We start from the raw sequence: 18,095 nt of genomic DNA, 5'->3' as shown, positions 1-18,095 counted from the left end.
CCTGCAGCGGGTGCTGTTGAAGCACTTGCCTGGATGAAAACCGAAACCTGGGCGGCCAGCTAGCGGTAGGATTGATTTTTGGGGAGAGGTTGTTTTAGGTGACCATTTGCAAACTGTCAGCAAATACTGGATTTACTGAAAACTTCCATCTTCTGCGCTCTGAACTGGCTCTCGTGGCTGAGATGAGGAGGAGGCACGGTTCCTCCCAGGAACTGGAGGTGAACAGCGACAAAGGTGCAGCGGATCCCTGCTCCGTTTTTACCTCTTTCCTCACCTGGGGTGCCCCTGTAAGAGCTCAGAAATGAATTGTGGCTCCCAGCCTGTTTGAGGAGCGAGACGACCTGCTCCTCACGGGCCTGTGAGGTTGCGAGGCGCTTCTGGAGCTGGTCGTAGCGGTCCCAGCATCTGCTGTTCCCTAAGTTCGTGGGCTGTTTCCAAGGTGCCTGGTAGGAGCACGCAGCACACACGGCCATCTCATCCTCCTCTGCTGGGTGATGGTTGCTCAACGTAGCGAGGAGCCCCAGAGGCAAGGTAAGAGTGAATTATTTCAAGGTCTAGGCAAGCGTTTCCTTTCCACGGCAGATGGTCTTCTGCTAGCCCCGTGGAACCGTGGGTTTGATTCATGAGAGAGCACGGCGCTACCTGCGGTGGGCACTCGGATGACGTAGGAGAGGATGCTCATTGCATAGCACGGTGCCTCGGCCCACTCAGCACCTCAGCTTAGTTAGAAAAACACTCGTATACCCAAATTTTTGTTGCGTTGGGTTACTTCCTTTCAAATGTCCTTAGAATTGTGCCATTTGTAGCGATCACAATTGATTTGGAGCTATTCAGAGAAAGCTCGGGATTTTTCTAGATGGCTTCCAGTGACAGGATTTAGCAGCTGAGATTTTTACCTGTTTCTTTTCAAACTGAAAGGGGCTTGCAGCTGTGTGCTTATGAGGAGGGACAATCCTGATGGATATTCATCTGCTGCTCTTCAGCGCTTCTGGTATTAAGAGTCTCTCTTGTTTCCTTAGATGATTTGTTCCTCTGCTTCCTTATTAGAAAGGTTTTCCTCGCTGCAGGGTATGGTGGTAGTTGTTTGTGTAATGAACACAGAGAAGTGATGCAGGAGGGTTGGTGGTCACGTTATCCTCGCTTTGCCTTTAGTCTGAAGACTTTGGTCTCTCCTTTCTAGATTTCTGACTCTTCCTGTGTTTTTTCTTTGAACTTTTTTCCATCTGGCCCGCAGCTCTCTGGGGGTGCAGAGGCTTGGACACAGCACTCCAGTGCTGCATGGAGAAAGGATGACCCTGTGTGTCTCCAGACTGTGCTTCTCCCTGGACATCCCACTATGGTGTTTGTCCTCTGGGATTTTGGAGGGGTTTTTTGGTAGCATCATTTCATTGTTCCTGCTCAGTTGGGATCGGTTTTCCTCTTCCGTAGCACCCTCTAGGTTCTCCTGGCTTCCTCTCTATTACCACAGCGGTCATTTCACTAAAATTGATAAAGATGGGTGACGTTAAGCAAGAACTGGCTAGAACTACACCCCCTTCCTTTATTTGGTTTCTGGCTGGCCACCCTTTGTTCGACTTTTTGCCATTTTTGCCATGCTTGAAACAAGGTCTTAAACAGCGGTTTGCTGAATTTCCTGTCTTTCCTAAGACTTGCTCATCCCACATTCCTCCTGACTGAAGAATGTATTATCATGAGCACCCTGGTCCTACTCCAGCGGAGTAGTTATTGTTGGTTTCTCACACGTCCTCCACAATTCCAACAGTGTGTAGTTTTTCATGCCCACTTGGTTGAATTGTGTTACTAAACTGGTAAACAGATTTCTGTGAGAAGTGGCTGCAGTTCAACGGTGGATAAAATAGTCTCTTTATATAAATTTGTTTGTAGACTTCTGGGAAAACCAGCGTAATATAATTGTAAGAATATATTTAATATTAAGGTTGTTGTTAATTGTCCTTTTTTTATTTTGATTTCTTTTTATTATTCTTTTTTGGGTGGGTTTTTTTTTTTTTTGTCCTCTGTTTTGTGACAGTGATTGAAGTTTGCTATTTTCAAAATCCACAGATTGGGATGGGGAGGGTGTTCGGAATATCAGGAACAAATTAGGGGGGTCAGTCTTCCTGGTTTGGTGCTTTGACTTCTTTCAGAAATTTAACCAATTTCAATTTTGCAAGAATTTGCAAGAATATCTGAAGATCATGCTTTCATTTTAGAGGGAAGAGTAAAACCCATGGTGGTGAAGACCACATGGAAATGCAGTACAGTTACGTATTCCTTTTCCATTTATATCAGGGCAGAGACAAAGCAAGTGTGCGCTGATCATTTGTCAATAGGAGACAGTGTTTGTGTTTTCTGCTGTTCAATAAATCTTAACCCTCATTTGTAAAGATTAAAAATAAGTTATATGTACTTTTAAAATCCGCAGTTTCTTGGATTAGGACAGTAAATGTTCTGCTGTGAAGCCTCCCTTAAAAATCGTAACTGTGTGGTTTGTTGGTATATGTATTTTTCTATTTAAGAAAAAAAAAAAAAAATCACCATCTTGAAAAGCAGTATATATGTAAAGAGAAAATTTGTTAACTGATATGGGAAGATCTAACCCTGGGTCACCTGCAAATCTCTCAAACAAGGGCTCCAGGGCAAGTCCTAATTCCAGAGAGTAAAAGCGAAAATTAAAGCTATAGCTAGTGACTCCTCGAAGTTACCCGGGGTGGATTCATTTGAGTTCCGTTGATTGTGCTTGTGAATATATTGTGAAAGGGATGGTAGAGGTCTTCTCAGCCACTTCCCGTCCAGAATATCTCCATGGAGACAGGAATATAACCTGATGGTCTGTCAAAAGTTGCTTTTCATAACCAGAGGCATTCATTAAATAGTAGATGAAGCAGGAGGCAAACTTTTGCATTTTTAACCAACCTAAAAAAAAAAATGCCATTTGGAGAATGCGCTTTATGGAGTAGTTTATCCAGATACCACTGATATTTCATGACCTGAGAAACAGACTGTTAATGTGATAGATTTATTTAGCGTTTGCCCTGCTGCTTCAGATTACAAACGATCACGTGCAGTGAGTATAAACACAGCAAATACAATCCAGGTTCAAAAATACCAAAGAGCTGATCTAATTCTGCCAATTCACACCATTTCGGTTGCGTACGAAAAGCTGACAGATCCTTCTGACCCAGCTGGGTTTTCCAGCGATGAGCAGGTCAGGGGTTTACACACGATCTTCTGGCGTGGCTGGGGGAGCGTGTTGGTGCTGAAAGGCTTAAAGTGACTTTTCGGAGACGAGAATGACGTCTTAATGAGCGCACCAAAGCGTTCCTCCATCCTCTTAAAATGCGGGCGGCGCCTTGTTTGGCCGCCTTTCCAGCAGGGTTTTCAGTTGTGTCACCGCGACCATTTCACTATTTGAAATTCTTCAGGGAAAGTACAGAAACGGGACAGTGACCGTCTCCTTCCCGATCCCCGGGTTTTCTGAGCATCGCACGGCGTAGCGACACGCCACGTGCTCCAGTTTTGGAGCTGCAGCCGCTTTTCACTTGGGTCCCTCGAGGTGAACCTGCCTCCTAAATTTCTCACCTCCCAGCAGTGCACGAAAACCAGACGGTTAAGGGAGGTAGAAAAAGAGCGTGGGTGAACAGGAAGATAAAACATTTTATGTTGAGTACTTTTAAAACTGTTCTTAATGCGCTATAAAACTGGATGCTTCACTTTTTCATGAACTGTGTGCAAAAGGAGAAGCACTGACTGTAAAGTTGTCGTCAGTTAGGTTTGGTTTATAGTTGCAGAGGCTGCCCAATAATGTGATCTTGGAAAAAGTAAACAACATGGTTTTAACAGTGAAAAATATGCCTAATATAAATACAGCTAAGTTCATTGCTGTTCAGAACTTGAAAAATATGACTGTAACATTGCATTTTCTAGTGGAGTTAACAGAGGAGCACAGTGCAGCCTTACAAGCAATATATCTGAGACCGAGAAAATAGGTAATACATCTAACTGGAGAGTCTCTGTGGCATTCGCATAGAGGAAAGCACAGTAGCTTTATTTAATTGAGAAAATGAATCAATTACAATGATGTTGCATCATCAAATGCAAGGGAAATAGCAGATATGTCATTACATCGGGCAACAGCGTTAAAAAGTAATTGAGTGTCTTAAGCATTTTGAATCAATTCCAGGTACTGGCACAGCTACCTTAATGCAAAATTTATGAAGATGATCTCAAAATAATATGTCGCCATCAAAATTGTGTAATAAACCCCGGTAACGATGTGTGTGTGAGCGAGCACACGTCTCTCCCTCGCAGGAGCTGGGCCTGCTGCTCCGGCGGAGAGTTGCAATGTCACAGGAAGAATCCTGCAGCACTTCGGTTGGCGTTGCTTTATTTTCCATTAGAAGCGCTGAGCGCTTTTATTAGAAATAATATTTTAAAGCTGCTTCTGGAATCGGATGTAATCGTATTTGCGGTGAGGCTACTGTGCGTGAGCCCACCTCCATTCCTTTTCAAGACAAAACCTATTTTCCCGGTTAGGAAATGTGACAGACGCTCTGTTTGGATGAAAAACCGAATCGCCTGTTCATGGGCAGTAATCTAAAGGAGCTCCGAATCATCCCTGTTGGATGAGCTGAGCCTGTTTTGTCGTTTAGCATCTGGAAGTGAAGTATGAAAAAAAAGTCTTTTTGTATCCACAGAGTATTTTGCTTATTAGCAGTAATGCAAAACGGCAGATTTATTCTGTTGAACTGTAATAGATTGACATTGACCATTAAAAAATGTAATGGCCTACTTCTGTCTATTTATTATTATTTTCTTTTTTGCTTGGGAAAAAAAAAAACAGAATTATACGGGGAAACTTTACGTGTATATTCGTGCGCTACTAATGCAATAATGAAAGACTTCACGTGCGTAATACCAGCTATTTCCTCGGTGCTAGTTTTCGACCTCCTCTATATTACATTTTACTACCTGTAAAGTATTACTAGAGGATCCTGCCTCTGGCTGGGTACTGCGGGAGAGCGCTTCCAAAGCTGATGGCAGCCCGACAACATTCATCATCATGGCACTATACAACAGCAAATATTAAATGCAAGGGGCAAGCCAAATAAACTCTGTTAGAACAGAAGACAACATTTTCACCACGGACTGCATTCTGTTTGCATCGTGATTACGTTGGGTTGCAAGCAACTTTGTGTCTGTTTAGGAAAAAGACATGATTAATTATCCACACCCATTAGAAAGGGTATGCATGTACAAATTACCGGAATACCAGCATCCCTAAATTCAGTCAGATATTTTGCATTAAGTGCCTGCTCTGTGCTTTGTATTTCAATGTTTATATTGTAATTCTGCCTTTGTTTCTTTTTGTAATCGAAAGGTGCTTTGCCGATTTGGGCCAAAATGTTTTGTAGCTCTCTGTAAGCAATCAAATGGTCTATTACTACGAACTATTAATTAATTTCTCAACTGAGCTGATGTTAAGAAATTTAAGAAGGGCTCAGAGACAACTGGTAGCAAGTCTTTCCTTTGCCATTTAAAACAATGCAAAGTTCATCAAACTTTCCAGCCTCACAGATGGCAACGCTCTACTTATAGTCAAAGTAAGACTGGGTTGGAATATATAAGAAACTTGGGGAAAAGTGGAGTATTAAAGGCTTTCCTGAGCAGCAGTAGATACTTCAACCACATAATTAAAGTTTTCTTCACAAAAAAGGGATTGTGAGCAGAGTCTGGCAGTAATCCAAAATTCTAATTTCTGACTATGATTTAATTTCAATTTTAAATAAATCGGTTTTTAATTTAAAAAGAGTGAGCTTCATAACATTAGCAATGATTGCAACATTAAGCCCAGTGTTCACAATCTAGCAATATAAAACATTATTTATATCTGAATCGTAAACAGCCTTTTGAAATGGATTATGGTTTTTCTTCCTATTCTAATACAACCTGGAGGGTACTAAAAAGTGTTGTGTGAAATTAACATTCTGCTGACTTTCGCCTATAAATGAGAAGCGAGCTATTAACATTTGTGTATTTTCATTATGTAAATTGTGTTAACACATGCCCACAAATTGCCACCAGCGATGCAATAATTTTCTCTCAGTGATCATAATGTGTCCAAGTGAGTCATTTTGATTATGACATGCTAATTACATATTGCCTTTTTTCAGATTCAGAAAAACCAGGGATCTTTAATGGTAAGCTTTATGAGTTCAGAAAAAAATTCACTTTTCTTTTTCCTGATGGCTGCTTCCTCTGCATGCTTGAATGCCTTGTTTTAAACTTAGCAAATTGCATTTTGAAGAAAATGCAAACCTTTAACTGCCTGTATTAGATTAGGTACCATTAGAAATAATAGAACATCCTGAGCATCAATGTTTTTATAAGAGTTTGCTGCTGTTGATTAATCTTGCTATATTTTATTGCATTAATGATTTTTTCTTTCCACTCCACTGTAAAGATATTGCATATAGGCTAATACTTTTTCCCTCTCTTCTTTCCATTGCAGCCTCTCCAGTTATTGCAGTGCATTGTTGATGAGGTGAGTCGTCGTCTTATGTGCTTTCACTCCTAAAGTCATTCCTAATGGAGTGGAAAGCTTATATTTTGTTTCCTAATGAAGCACAATGCCCAACATCCTCAGAGCACAAGTTGCCTTGTGCAGCTTGGAGCTGTCGAACATGAACTGGCCTTGTCCCACTTTCTGCCGTTTTTCTGCTCTTAATATTGAGTCTTTGAAAGGCTTGGTCGTCTCAGAGGCCAGTTTTTTTAGCTATTTAGGCCCTAAAACCTCAGCCTCATCATGTGAGGTGATCCTGTGCATTTGCCAGATGAGTTGGAAGACAGACATTCCAGTGATGGCACGCTTTGTAGACAGAAAGGGTGTTTTGACAAGGAGAGAAAACCACAGTGTTATCAGGAAGGCATCTGAATGTCATTGAATCATTTTTATTTAATCAGAAGGACCAAATTAAAAGCTGAGATGTGGGAGATCCAGGTGTGAACCGGAGACTGAATTTCGATGGCTAACATCGCATTTTTCCATTGAAAGACTTCTTTGCAGTTCTTGTCTCCCTACACAAGTTGAGGTGCAAGCAGGGGTCGCAGCTTTTGACAGTGAAACGACAGCCGGGGCCAGACCGCCGTCAGTTTGGCCTTGTTTTTAACATTTAATCAGGTGTTGATGGTCATTAGGAAGTTTGAACGCTAAAAAAAAAAAAAAAAAAAGCCCTAACTTTTCAAAGGCTTGCCTCAGCCTCTAGCAGAACATCATTTCTGGCTCGTCAGGTTGGAGTCACTGGGTGTTAACGTGTCCGTGTAGACCGTTCAGCTACTTCCAGCCTGTCCCGTGTAACGTGTTTGTTTAGGTTGGTGTGAGCTCACAGCCTGTGTGATGCCCGGGTACTCCGTCTCAGCTGGATCTCCATCTACAACCGCTGCTTGTATGAACTGCTAAACCCGCCGCTCTCACCTGCGGTGAACGCTTTTGTCATTTTATTAGAGGATGACTTACTGGCTTAGAGGAACTTCTGAAAAGTGACATTTGGGCCTCGAGGAGCGCAGTTAAATTAAAATGAACGAGTATCCTTTGTGTAAAGGAAAGAAGTTCTCCCAGTCCTCCAGCAGTGCTCGCTCTTTTACCTGGCTCTTTCTGGTGCTCTGGTTCTTTGGGAGGTTTTTAAGTAATTCTGCTTCTTTCATCTTTTTCACCCATTGTTACTCTTGTTCTGGGCATCTTTGGTTGAGGCACGGAAATTCCAAAGCACCAATGCTGTATATACCAGCAGCAAAAGGCCATCGCTATCTTAAAGATGCTCGTATTTATACTTGTGTTTTGCTACTGCGTGACAAATTAACTTTGAATGGGCTGGTACTAGTGCCTGTATCTAAGCTCGGCCTTCTGAAACAGAGCCCTAAAGATCTTCACGTTAAGGTAGAGCTTCTTGCGGCTTTCATTCTGTTCTCCAAGATTGGAATTGCTCATCTTTTTCCAAAAACTTTAACCCGGGAACTTTGTGCAGACTGTAAATGTCAGAGTCCTGAGCTGCCTTGAACGTTAGCGTTTTGGTATCGACTTGTTCCAACTCCTTTTCTGTTCCGCAGTATGCCGCGGAGCCATCGTCCTCCTGAGCTGGTGGTTCAGAGTGCCCTGCGCTCGTGGGACCGTGAAGACTTGACGTTACAGAGCATAGCTCAGCTGAAAGTTCTTTAAGGGCAACTCGCATTGTTTTGCGACACACTCGATGTCTAAATGGAAGTTGCGTGCCATAACGTTTAGAGCCTGGGGGGAAGAGGAGAATGGATTGGCTCTGTAGCGTTATTTGCTCGGTACGTGTATATTGTTAGGGGGTCATTTAGTAAGATATATAGTGTTTGAGGGTGGCTGCCACACCTGGAAGTGCAAATTCTTGGCACGATGATGTCTTGGAGAACATTTATATTAAGGGGTTTTCTGTCCTAGCTCATGGGCAGAGTTGACTTTAACAGATCCTTCTGCCACCCCCGGTCTTGTCCTGCGTACAAAGACTACAAAGCAAAATGTGTTTAACTTACGACTATTTTTTTTCTTTCCCCTCCTCACTTTGTCTTCTGTAAGATGTGCCTCCTGGGGAATAACAGAGGGACCTGCTTATTTGGCTAATACGCACTCTTCTTTCTACACAAGGACCTTCTGAGAGGGAAAGTCTCTTTATGGTCTGGTACTGTACAGCTATTGTTGCTACCATGAGTATTGAGGATTAGAAATGCTTAGTGTTGTAAGACTGATTGTTTTGGGTCAAATTTTCCCCTTGGCTGTCAGGAGGTCCTAAAATTCACAGGAGGTAGGAGCAGAGCCCCTCTCCTGCTGCTGCGCTGCACAGCCCGTCCCCGTAGGGACCCCCAGCTGCTGGTGCGGAATTCCCCACCTACCTTAAATGACGAGCAGAATGGCAAGCAGTGACGATGAGTAGCTCGCCTCTTCCTCCAAACGGATGGGGCACAGCAGTGCTCCCATAACGGCACGGCTTCTGGCTGAGCCGCGGTGTCACAGGGTTATGGGGGGAACGGATCTGCAAGGCTGGGATCGACCGGCCTCGAGGATCTTCCGTCCCCGCGTGGCTTCAGTGATTTGCCAGAGATGTTGCACTTGAAAACTCTGCGTCTTTTTCCCTCGCGTCTCTTGACGTGCCTGTGTGACAGAGAATGGTTTGGACTTTTTGCTCCTAAAATTGTGATTAAACAGCTCCATGGGAAGAGACCGTTTCTTGAAATCGGGTCTTTGCCGGCGGCGTGCTTACCTCAGTCTTTCTGCCTGGAGCCGGCTAAAAACTCCAGAACCTGATACAGGAAAACCGAGAAGTTTTTTAAAATGATGAAACGGAGACCTTGACTCTTTACAATAGTTGCTTATTATACTGGTAGTCATTGGGTTTTGTAGAACTGTTCCATGTTCCACCAAAACACAGTGGGAATCCAGAAGTTAATGTTGTCTTCATTTCTAATCGTTAATTCAGGGAGTTTATTGATGACTGAACTAGTGAAGAGGTTGCTCCTCTATTACCTAGGTATTCTGGACTTTTCTCAAGCTCTGTAAGGTGTTGCACGGTGAAATAAAAACTGTCCACGGGAGTTCTTCAATGTTCTGCAGTAGTGAAATTTTTTGGAACTGTTTTTTATCTCTTAGTGAAACGTATGAGACATAGCAGATCGCTTTGGCAGTTTGAAAAGTCTGGTTTTTTATTTGCTAGGACTTAAATTTACTTGCAGAAAATCTGCAGAATGAGTAAGTGATTTGAGAAGCAGGATAATGTAACAAAAAAAAAAAAGTCAGGCACGGTTCTTTTTTTCAAATCACAGTAAACTCTGTCAGACGTTTTTATTGTTGTTGTTAAATGATGTTATTGGGCTTTTAATGGCATTGGTTCTGGGATTATTTTTTTAATGGCAAAATTAGTGAGGAGCACTGTGTGAATAGGATACTATGCCTGCCAGGACCTTTAGTTTTTAACATGTGGTAACTTACAGTGGTATCTGATCCAGCTACAAATAAGACACGCTCATTTAAGCAACGGTCCTAATCGTAGCAGCATCTCCCACCATGATAAGACTCCTGCTTCTGGTCCAAAGATGAGGCTAGACTAGTTGTTAATGTAGTTCATCCTGCAACACAGCCAGCAATAAAGGCAGTCTGCTGTTATTTGAGAGCTGAGAGTAATTTAATATTCTAGCACTCAACTTAGTTTGTCTCCAACTCACCGAAATGTTATATGGAAAGCACTGAGCAGTGCAGATGAATCCCTATTGGGAAGGACATGCATCGCTTGCTGTGCATGCGATCTTTCCAGAAACACTCCAACATGGAGAATGGAGTCCTGCTGGAAGCAGGAGCCATTGCCTGGCTTGGAAGATGTCCTAGATGGGGCCCTATGTTTCATGAGCATGCAGCCAGAGAATTTGCAATGCAACCTACTCAGCAACGGGATTACGCTTCAACAGCACAAGGTGCATTTAAAAAAAAAAAAAAAAAAAAAGTCATCAGAATCCATTCCTGACAGTAATTTAGAAATATAAACAACAGAGCCCCTCAAAATAATGCCATTAATGTTGCAGACCCCACAAATGATGCATTGGAGAAATGCAGGGCACCCAGTTTCACTTAGCAGGTTGACTCTGAAACCTAAAGATTGCAGGTAAAATCAGTATGCTTTTTTAACCATTTTTGCTGCTCACAGTCTCAGAATGCCTCCCATGATTTTTTTTTTTTTTTTTTTTAGCTGACAAAAAAGAATAATCTTAACTTCCCTGTTCAGCCCCTAAATCTCCAGCAACCTCCCAGACAGCCTGCATGGTCCAGTTCAGGGTTCTTTTTGCTGATGTCTGCAAGAAACACTCAATAAATCAAATCCCACCTCCAAGCAGAGATTATGATTCAGTAGCCTTGATTAGAATTATGCATTTTCCTTGTAACACATTAGAAAATTCTCAGTTTGAGGGTGGTCTAAATTTTCAGTTTGGTAAGCAGTGGGCTACTGGGCTCTGCAACTCTGCAGCAAGATGTGGGATTAGATTTTCAGGAAAATGGGAGCTCTGATCATAGCGCATTTTTGCGTTCCTTGCAGTCAGGTGAGAAGTGGCCATGGTTTTCAAGATTCTTCCAGCCTGTAGCTACTTACTCCCCTGTTATCCTGATGTCAAAATGTATTGCGTAGGAAATTACTGTTTAGTTACTTCCTCAGCTGTATTCCAGGAGCAGTATTTCTAAAACCTTCTAAAAATGTCATTTTTTCCTGCTTGCTAGTCAGATCAGCACTTACTAAGATGCCTAGGTGATCGCAGCTTGGCTGGGAAGCTCCCAAAAGGCCAAACCCAAGAGCCCTGTGTCGGCTTCCCATCCTTTCGATCCCGCGGGTTTTGGTTTCGAGGTACCTGCTCTGCATCCAGAGAAGGTTGGTGAGACAAAGCTTGCACTGTGGGAGGCATCCAGTACGCGGTCCTCCTGACTTAAGCAACTCCTTTAAATTTTCCCGAAGCTCTCCAGGGCTCTTTGACCTTTATTTAGTTAGAGTATCCCTTCTAGGAAAGCAATTATTTCCAGCCCCTTGGGTGGTTGCTGTAAACCAGGTTTCGCTGTACTGGAGCAGTTGTGGTCACAAGCCCTGTAGTTAAGCATCAGGTCTAGTTTCTAGCCCTTTCTTCTTCATAACCTGAAATAAGTGAATTTTGGTTTCAGAGTTTCCATAGCTTGTCTTAGTGTAATAGTGACTTAGGTGTTGATTTTGGCTTTTTTTTTTTTTTTTTTTTAAACTTTATTGAATTAGGGAGAAAAACAATTTTTGTCCATAAGTTTTAGTGGAATTACTGTATTATTCCAATTACCGTAGAAGCTTGAGGAGTGAAGACTTCCAAGAGCAAATCCTATTTTTACAAATAGGAGGCAGCACTGAAAAACCTGCCTATTTTGACGAGTCAGGCAGAAAGTTAAAAGAAAAATTAATTAATTGTGCTCATGAATCCTTACTCTGATAGCTTCAGGAGTGAGTAGTGAGAAGCTTTCCATGAGTTTCTTGAGCATTTCTGTTAAGTGCCCCCACAGAGATACTCGGTCTCACAAGACTGCAGTTTAATCTAGCTCAAGGACTTTACAAACTCCACAAATCAAAGACCTCTTTTTTTTTTTTTTTTTTTTTCCTTTTTAAATTCATACTCTAGAAACGTTAACAGCGTCAGTTAGCTCTAGTGTAGTGTTAATGCTGCATTATGACGCATTTCAGCGTCGATAAATTTTCAGATTTTCCCATGGAAAAACAACTTGCACTTAATACATGTATCCTATATAGTCAATTCTATTCCCTTCTTTTTTTACCTGGTTAAATATATCTCTCTATTTATTGCCACGGCATAGCCTTAAAAATTCACAAGATGTTCAGCTTGATCAAATAACACAGTGAAGACCGTTGCCTCTCAAGTGCTGAATTTCTTAACCTTATGCATCAGTGCTACATTTTGCTATTTCCATAAATGAAGTAGAAAACTCCAAAAGCTTAGGATGGAACAAGACTTTATTTTTTTCTTTAGGAATTTCTCTTTTGATTCTCAGGTATTCATTTAAATGTATGAATATCTCTACTTAACCCCGAGAATTTCCAGAATTTTGAAGATGTCCATGCAAGAAAAGCTGGTATTAGGATATACACACGTGTGTGCACATGTGTACACAAACCCACCATAATTTGTCCTGTGGATAAGTTGTTTTAGGGTATACTTTTATTGAGACAGAAACTGTGACCTTACTAGTGTATGAGATTCAGAGACTTATATAGGAACAAGGTAAAACCACAGGTAGGAATTGCTGAATAATTACCTTTAGACCAACCTGAGCAAGAACCTTCCCAAGAGGGCAAGCTCATTTAATGGTTCCTAAAACTCAATCTTGTGGATGTCAATGGTCATGCTTGATTATTTGCAGCAGTGTTTTATGAAAAAGCAATAAAAATGCATCGGGAGTGTAGAGAGGAAAAAGGGAACAATAAATGGTTTTAGTTTTTCAATTGAGTCCCTTCGGTGTGAACAGGTAGAGGCTACGTTTCATGCTGCTGTGCCTTAGCTATTTGAAATGTGCGTATGTGTGTGTATCTACCCAAAACACTGCTGTGCTCTGCTAGCTTATGATCGACAAGAGACCAGCAATGAGAGGAAAAAATTCTTATGTTTGTTTTAGGGAGAAAGCAATTACAGTTACGGTTAAAGGATTAACCTGTTTTTCTAGCTACCTGTACACTTATCTGCAAGGCCCTTTAGAGAGCCACACTAACAACGCTTGGCGAGAGGTAGAAGATGTCATGTCATACACTCTAGATTATTCCTGATGTTAATTACACTCTTCCACTTCTTCCCTTCCCTCTTCTGGGTCCCAAAAAAATATCCCACAGTAGCAAAGGCTGCAGAAGTGACAACAGCATAGCCCCGAGTATCTCCTGACTTATTTAACCAGAAACGCCTGCACGCATTCGGGACGAATGTAGGTTACACATACGTGATGTTTTCGAGAACTTGGGGAGCAGGTAGCGCTGCTGAGAGAGTAGCTGGTTCTCACGTGATTTGAGGTGTTAAAGGTAGGCTGAGTATTTCGGAGGATAAAACACTGGCCTTTCGACCTTGGTTCCCGTCCAGCTAGAGATCTGGAAATAAATGAGTTTACTGCTGACACTCCAATCCCAGCGGACGAAACTTCACACCAAAATGCCCCCACGTATAATTTGTCACATTTGGCATCTGCTACTAAGAAAAGAGCAAGAAGCGACCTGGCGCAGAGATGTAATCATCTTTCACCTTCCTGCTGGGGGTGGGAGTGTAACGGGGACAATCCAGAAGTGCTTTCAAGTCTGGGCCTCTGAGCCACCTCCAGACATCGCTGTCTTCTGCAAACTTGTTACTTGTAGGAAATCACCTGCCATTAGGTTTGTGCAAGGCTTTTGAAGTAGATTGGCTAGAAAGTCAGAAATGGATTTTTTTTTTTTTTTTTTTATTTTATTTTAGGAATGCCGTGAAAGAAAGTTGTCCTTGTAGGAGTAAATCTGAACATGTACAATATTGTAACTTGCTGGTCTCGTTGAAACAGCTCAGTAACTGCACTGCATTTATTACATGTAATTGCACCTGGCAGCACTTCTGGTGCATCTAAAACTTAAGTTCGACTGAAAAAAAAAAAAAAAATCACAAAAAAAAATCACTATTTGGCCACAAAGTAAAATGCAGCTACTATATAAAAATATGCTTATTCTTTGAAAGCTTTAGTAAAAGAGAAGCTGGAGTGCATAAAAATTCTTTAATCCTAGAGATCTTTTTAGGCTGAAGTGATAAACCAGAAATGCTTTGTGAAGCACGCACATTATTTATTAAATACTGCCATTTCAGCATCAGTGGACGACTTGCAGAATAGGAGTATCTGCCCAGAGGAGATGATAATTTCAAAGACGGGGTGTGCTGGGGAAACCCAGAGGAGAGAGGAAGGGAAGTTTGGTTTGCTGGGTTCTGCTAACTTCCCTCTTGTGGCCATAGAGCCATAGGACCATGGCATTTCCTTCTGCACAAGCCTTCGCGTTGCAAAACAGCAGTAGCTGTGGGGAATGGGAAAATTTAACCCTTCACAGAGAGGGAGTTAGCAGATGAGGGAGTAAAACCTACTTGCCCCGAGTTGGGGGGGGGGGGGGTGCACTGGGAATCCCACCCCTCCCTCCGTTGCCCGCGGAGCTGAGCTCGCCGTCGAGCCGCCGGAATTTCTTCTGGGGAGGTGTTGATGACAGGCTGCCGTCGTTCCGCACCGGGGCTGGCCCCCGAAGGAGGAGGTAGGAGGAACAGAGGTTTGGTCTTAACACAGATCCGGGGGCTTTGCCATCGCCTTCTTGAAGGGTTTTAACTAGAAAGCTGTATTTGCTGGTTTGGCTGGCGTAGGGAGATTGTGGGCTTTCTCTTTCCTCGGAAAGGATGTGATGAATCTCAGGCTTGCGGCTGCTTTGAGAAAATATTTCGCGCTCAAGAAGCTGTTGGGGTCAGACTTCTGAAGGTGTGTGAAGCATGGGATTGCCAGTCAAGAACCACTCCCAAATTTAATTGACATGAGAGTGTTTCCAGAGAAAATGAGGAACTCAGAGCTGTATCTGTTGAATTTGCTTCTTGGGTTTGTCCAGGTAAGCCTCTGAGCTGGACAGAAAAGAGGGAAAAGGTGCCATATCCATATTGATTTGTTGGTTTGCTGGACATTATTTATTTCCTGAGCCTCGGTAGCATCTCTGCTACTGCTCTGCTTAGTGAGAGCAAACACATCAGGAGACATTTTGAGTAATGGGTTTGAGAAGTAGGTGAGGATAATGTTCGGACCTGTAATTCAAGCTCTTACTGCATAGGTTGCAAAGGATTGGTTGGCTTCTGCACGCACTATGAGGTGGTTCACTCTTCCTTTGTTCAGATCTGTGAAAAAAAAAAAAAAGAAGATATGGATAGTAATGTTATCACTCCTCCAAAAGAGAGGGCTTTTGGAGGGATTGTCTCAGTATTCTCGTTCTCAGGTCTTCACTTAGATAATGTGACTTCCCCTAACTCCATGGAAGTCAATAAGGTTTATATCAGAGCCTTGGCACTCCATAAATGAAATATTAGGAGCAGTGTTTGAAGTTTAAAGCCCTCCCTTCTCCTGCTAGCTCAGATTTTCTGCTGCTGTGCTTTTTTCTTTATGCCTGAGCACCTTGCTGACAAGTGCTAATAACAAAATGCCAAGAGAGGGTCCAGTCGGAGTTACCACACATTAAACATTCTGAACTTGTCCTTTTGCTCATAGATTGTGCATAATTAATAATTAAACGGTTTCAGTTGTAATGGGTTGACCTTCTTGAACTGTTCATTATTCACAAGGCAAAGGCATCACTCAAACTTTTTTTCCTGTTGCCCTTCCCCATTCTCACTGTGTGCGCTCAGTTTGGCTGGTTTTGAGAAATCAGAGGCTGATCTTGTCTTCTGCTGCAGCAGATCCCGGTTACAGAAATGTTGCTTGGATGCTGAGGGAAATAGCCAGTCTTGGAAATAAGCTGCCTGGGGATGTCAGAGGCCAACGATCATTGACCCTTACAACCATTTGTGTCTTTACTGTTATTTTAGCTGCATCCCCAATACATAGGTCTTCATGATATTGGTTAAAAGATACGGTATTTAATGAAAATGAAAGAGCCATTTCCCAGTTTAAAATGAGTATACCTATTCCTAATCCCTTTCAGATCTTGGTTTTCTACTTTTTTTTTGCCTCTATGGTATGCTTTCATTGTGCAGATGGGTAAAATAAGGCAGGCCATCAGAGTGCAGCTGGACCCTTCCCTATGGTTGCATCAGATGTGACTTGCATCACACAGACAGCCTAGACTTGAGAGAGAAATGTGTGGCTTTGCTTTATTTCCTCACATTCCCATCTCCTTGAGCGTCAGCCAAAGTCTGGGCAACTTCAGGAAACAATATAGGATGGAATTACTTTGTGTAGTTTGGGAAATTTTTGCTTTGTAGCCGCTACAACAACATTGCGATTGCTCAAGCTGCAGAGGTAGCAATAGCAGCACTTTCTCACATTAGAAATAGCTCCAACTGCAAAATACTCTCACCTTTCTACTACTCACATGGTCTTGCATAGAACGATATCAGAAATTGAAATATTTCGGTCATCTGTCTCCCTGGACAGATACTGAATGGATGTTTTCTCTTTCTAACTAAGGTAAAATGCAGCATTTGAGGCAGCTTTTCAGTGTTCATCTTTGGAAGCAGTTGAGGATCCACACTGTCCTGGTTCAGCTAAAACCACAACCTGCCGCCTTCTCCCATGTCTTACCTATGCTGTAAAGTTACAATTGGCTCATATTTACAGGAGTGAAATTGGGGTTGTTATCTGCACTGATCTGTTTGCCCTCAAACACATTTCCCAGCAAGTATTTTCTTGAGATTGATGCACTCTCCCAAAAGGCTTGCAGTTTGTCAGACACATAGCCGATAAATTTGTGGGCGCCCAGTCTTAAAATCCTTAAGACTGCATCAACACATCCAGTTTTCATGCTGAGATCCGAGTTGTGTTCATCGCCACCTTCCCTACACCCAATCTCTTCCTGAGCTCCTGAGAGCAAACCAACCCCAGGCATGGCCATGACCTGAGAGGTCTACAGCAGAAGAGGGTTGGGATGGGGTTGAAATATCTGCATTGTCCAGAAAAAAAAAAAAAAAAAAAAAATTTGTACATGTGCTTTCATCCAGGTGAAATTTTCTTGCGTGCTTCTGCAGGAGCACCTTGCCTCCTGGCTGTGCTGCAGGGCAGGAGCTGCAGGGTCGTTACTGACGTTGGAGCAACTTCTTCCCTTGCCTGCAGGAACCCTGATGCCAGCTTGGCCTGGGGATAGCCAGAGCAAAACGCTGGTGGCTGCAGAGCAGTTCATCGGCTCCTCCTCCCCTCTCATAATGAAGTTTCGCTCTGTTATGGGTCCGTCACCTCTTTGTGATTGCAAAAATCATCACCTACCAGATGATCAGCGCGTCCCCAGCAAGGACCGGTCCGAGCTGGCAGCCCCCCTGGAGGGGCTCCCCAGGGAGTGGGCTCCGATGGCTTCGCCCTGGAGTTTGAAAAATGATCTCTACTAGGTGCCCAGAGTATTTCCTACCTGTTCTGCTTTTTGTCCCACCTGGGAAAAACCAGCTTTTTGGCGCTTGAGCTGCAGGCCCAGGGAAGCTCTGCTGGACACGAGAAAGTGGTGGGGAGAGGCAAAACCTGGTGGGCTCCGCGCCGTATAAGCAAGCCTGGCGTTTGGTTGTGCCTTTTCTGTGTTAATACGAACGATGGTCACGCGCAGTTCTTTGAAGTGGAGAAAGTTTAATTGCGCTGCTTATTTCCTTGTGTTCCTTCCACTCTCCGGTGGAAACCTTCCTATATTGATGTCATTTATAAGTTTAGAAACAATAACCTCTCCCTCGCCCGGTCTAAGTTCAAAGAGAATTTGGGCACGTTATATCAAACGCTCCTTGTATTTACTAGAAGTCTTTGAAAATTGTAAAGCAATTTTGGCTTCTCCTTTTACTCTTCAGTTACTTTTGAT

At 42.8% G+C, this 18,095-nt stretch overlaps 1 protein-coding gene across 1 annotated transcript in view; it reads left to right on the top strand.

The window, feature by feature from the left end:
- The window catches only part of MAP2K5 (mitogen-activated protein kinase kinase 5), a 139,940-nt gene that overhangs the window by 94,138 nt on the left and 27,707 nt on the right, over positions 1-18,095 (top strand). The window contains exons 18-19 of the mRNA XM_042803808.1: positions 6,171-6,197; positions 6,509-6,541. Coding sequence (XP_042659742.1) covers positions 6,171-6,197; positions 6,509-6,541 — 60 coding nt within the window. The remainder of the gene's footprint in view (positions 1-6,170; positions 6,198-6,508; positions 6,542-18,095) is intronic.

The sequence above is a fragment of the Tyto alba genome, unplaced genomic scaffold (assembly GCF_018691265.1).
Source record: "Tyto alba isolate M040663 unplaced genomic scaffold, T.alba_DEE_v4.0 Super-Scaffold_41, whole genome shotgun sequence".
In the NCBI taxonomy this organism is placed as follows: domain Eukaryota; kingdom Metazoa; phylum Chordata; class Aves; order Strigiformes; family Tytonidae; genus Tyto; species Tyto alba.
This window is presented reverse-complemented; position numbering and strand designations above follow the sequence as displayed.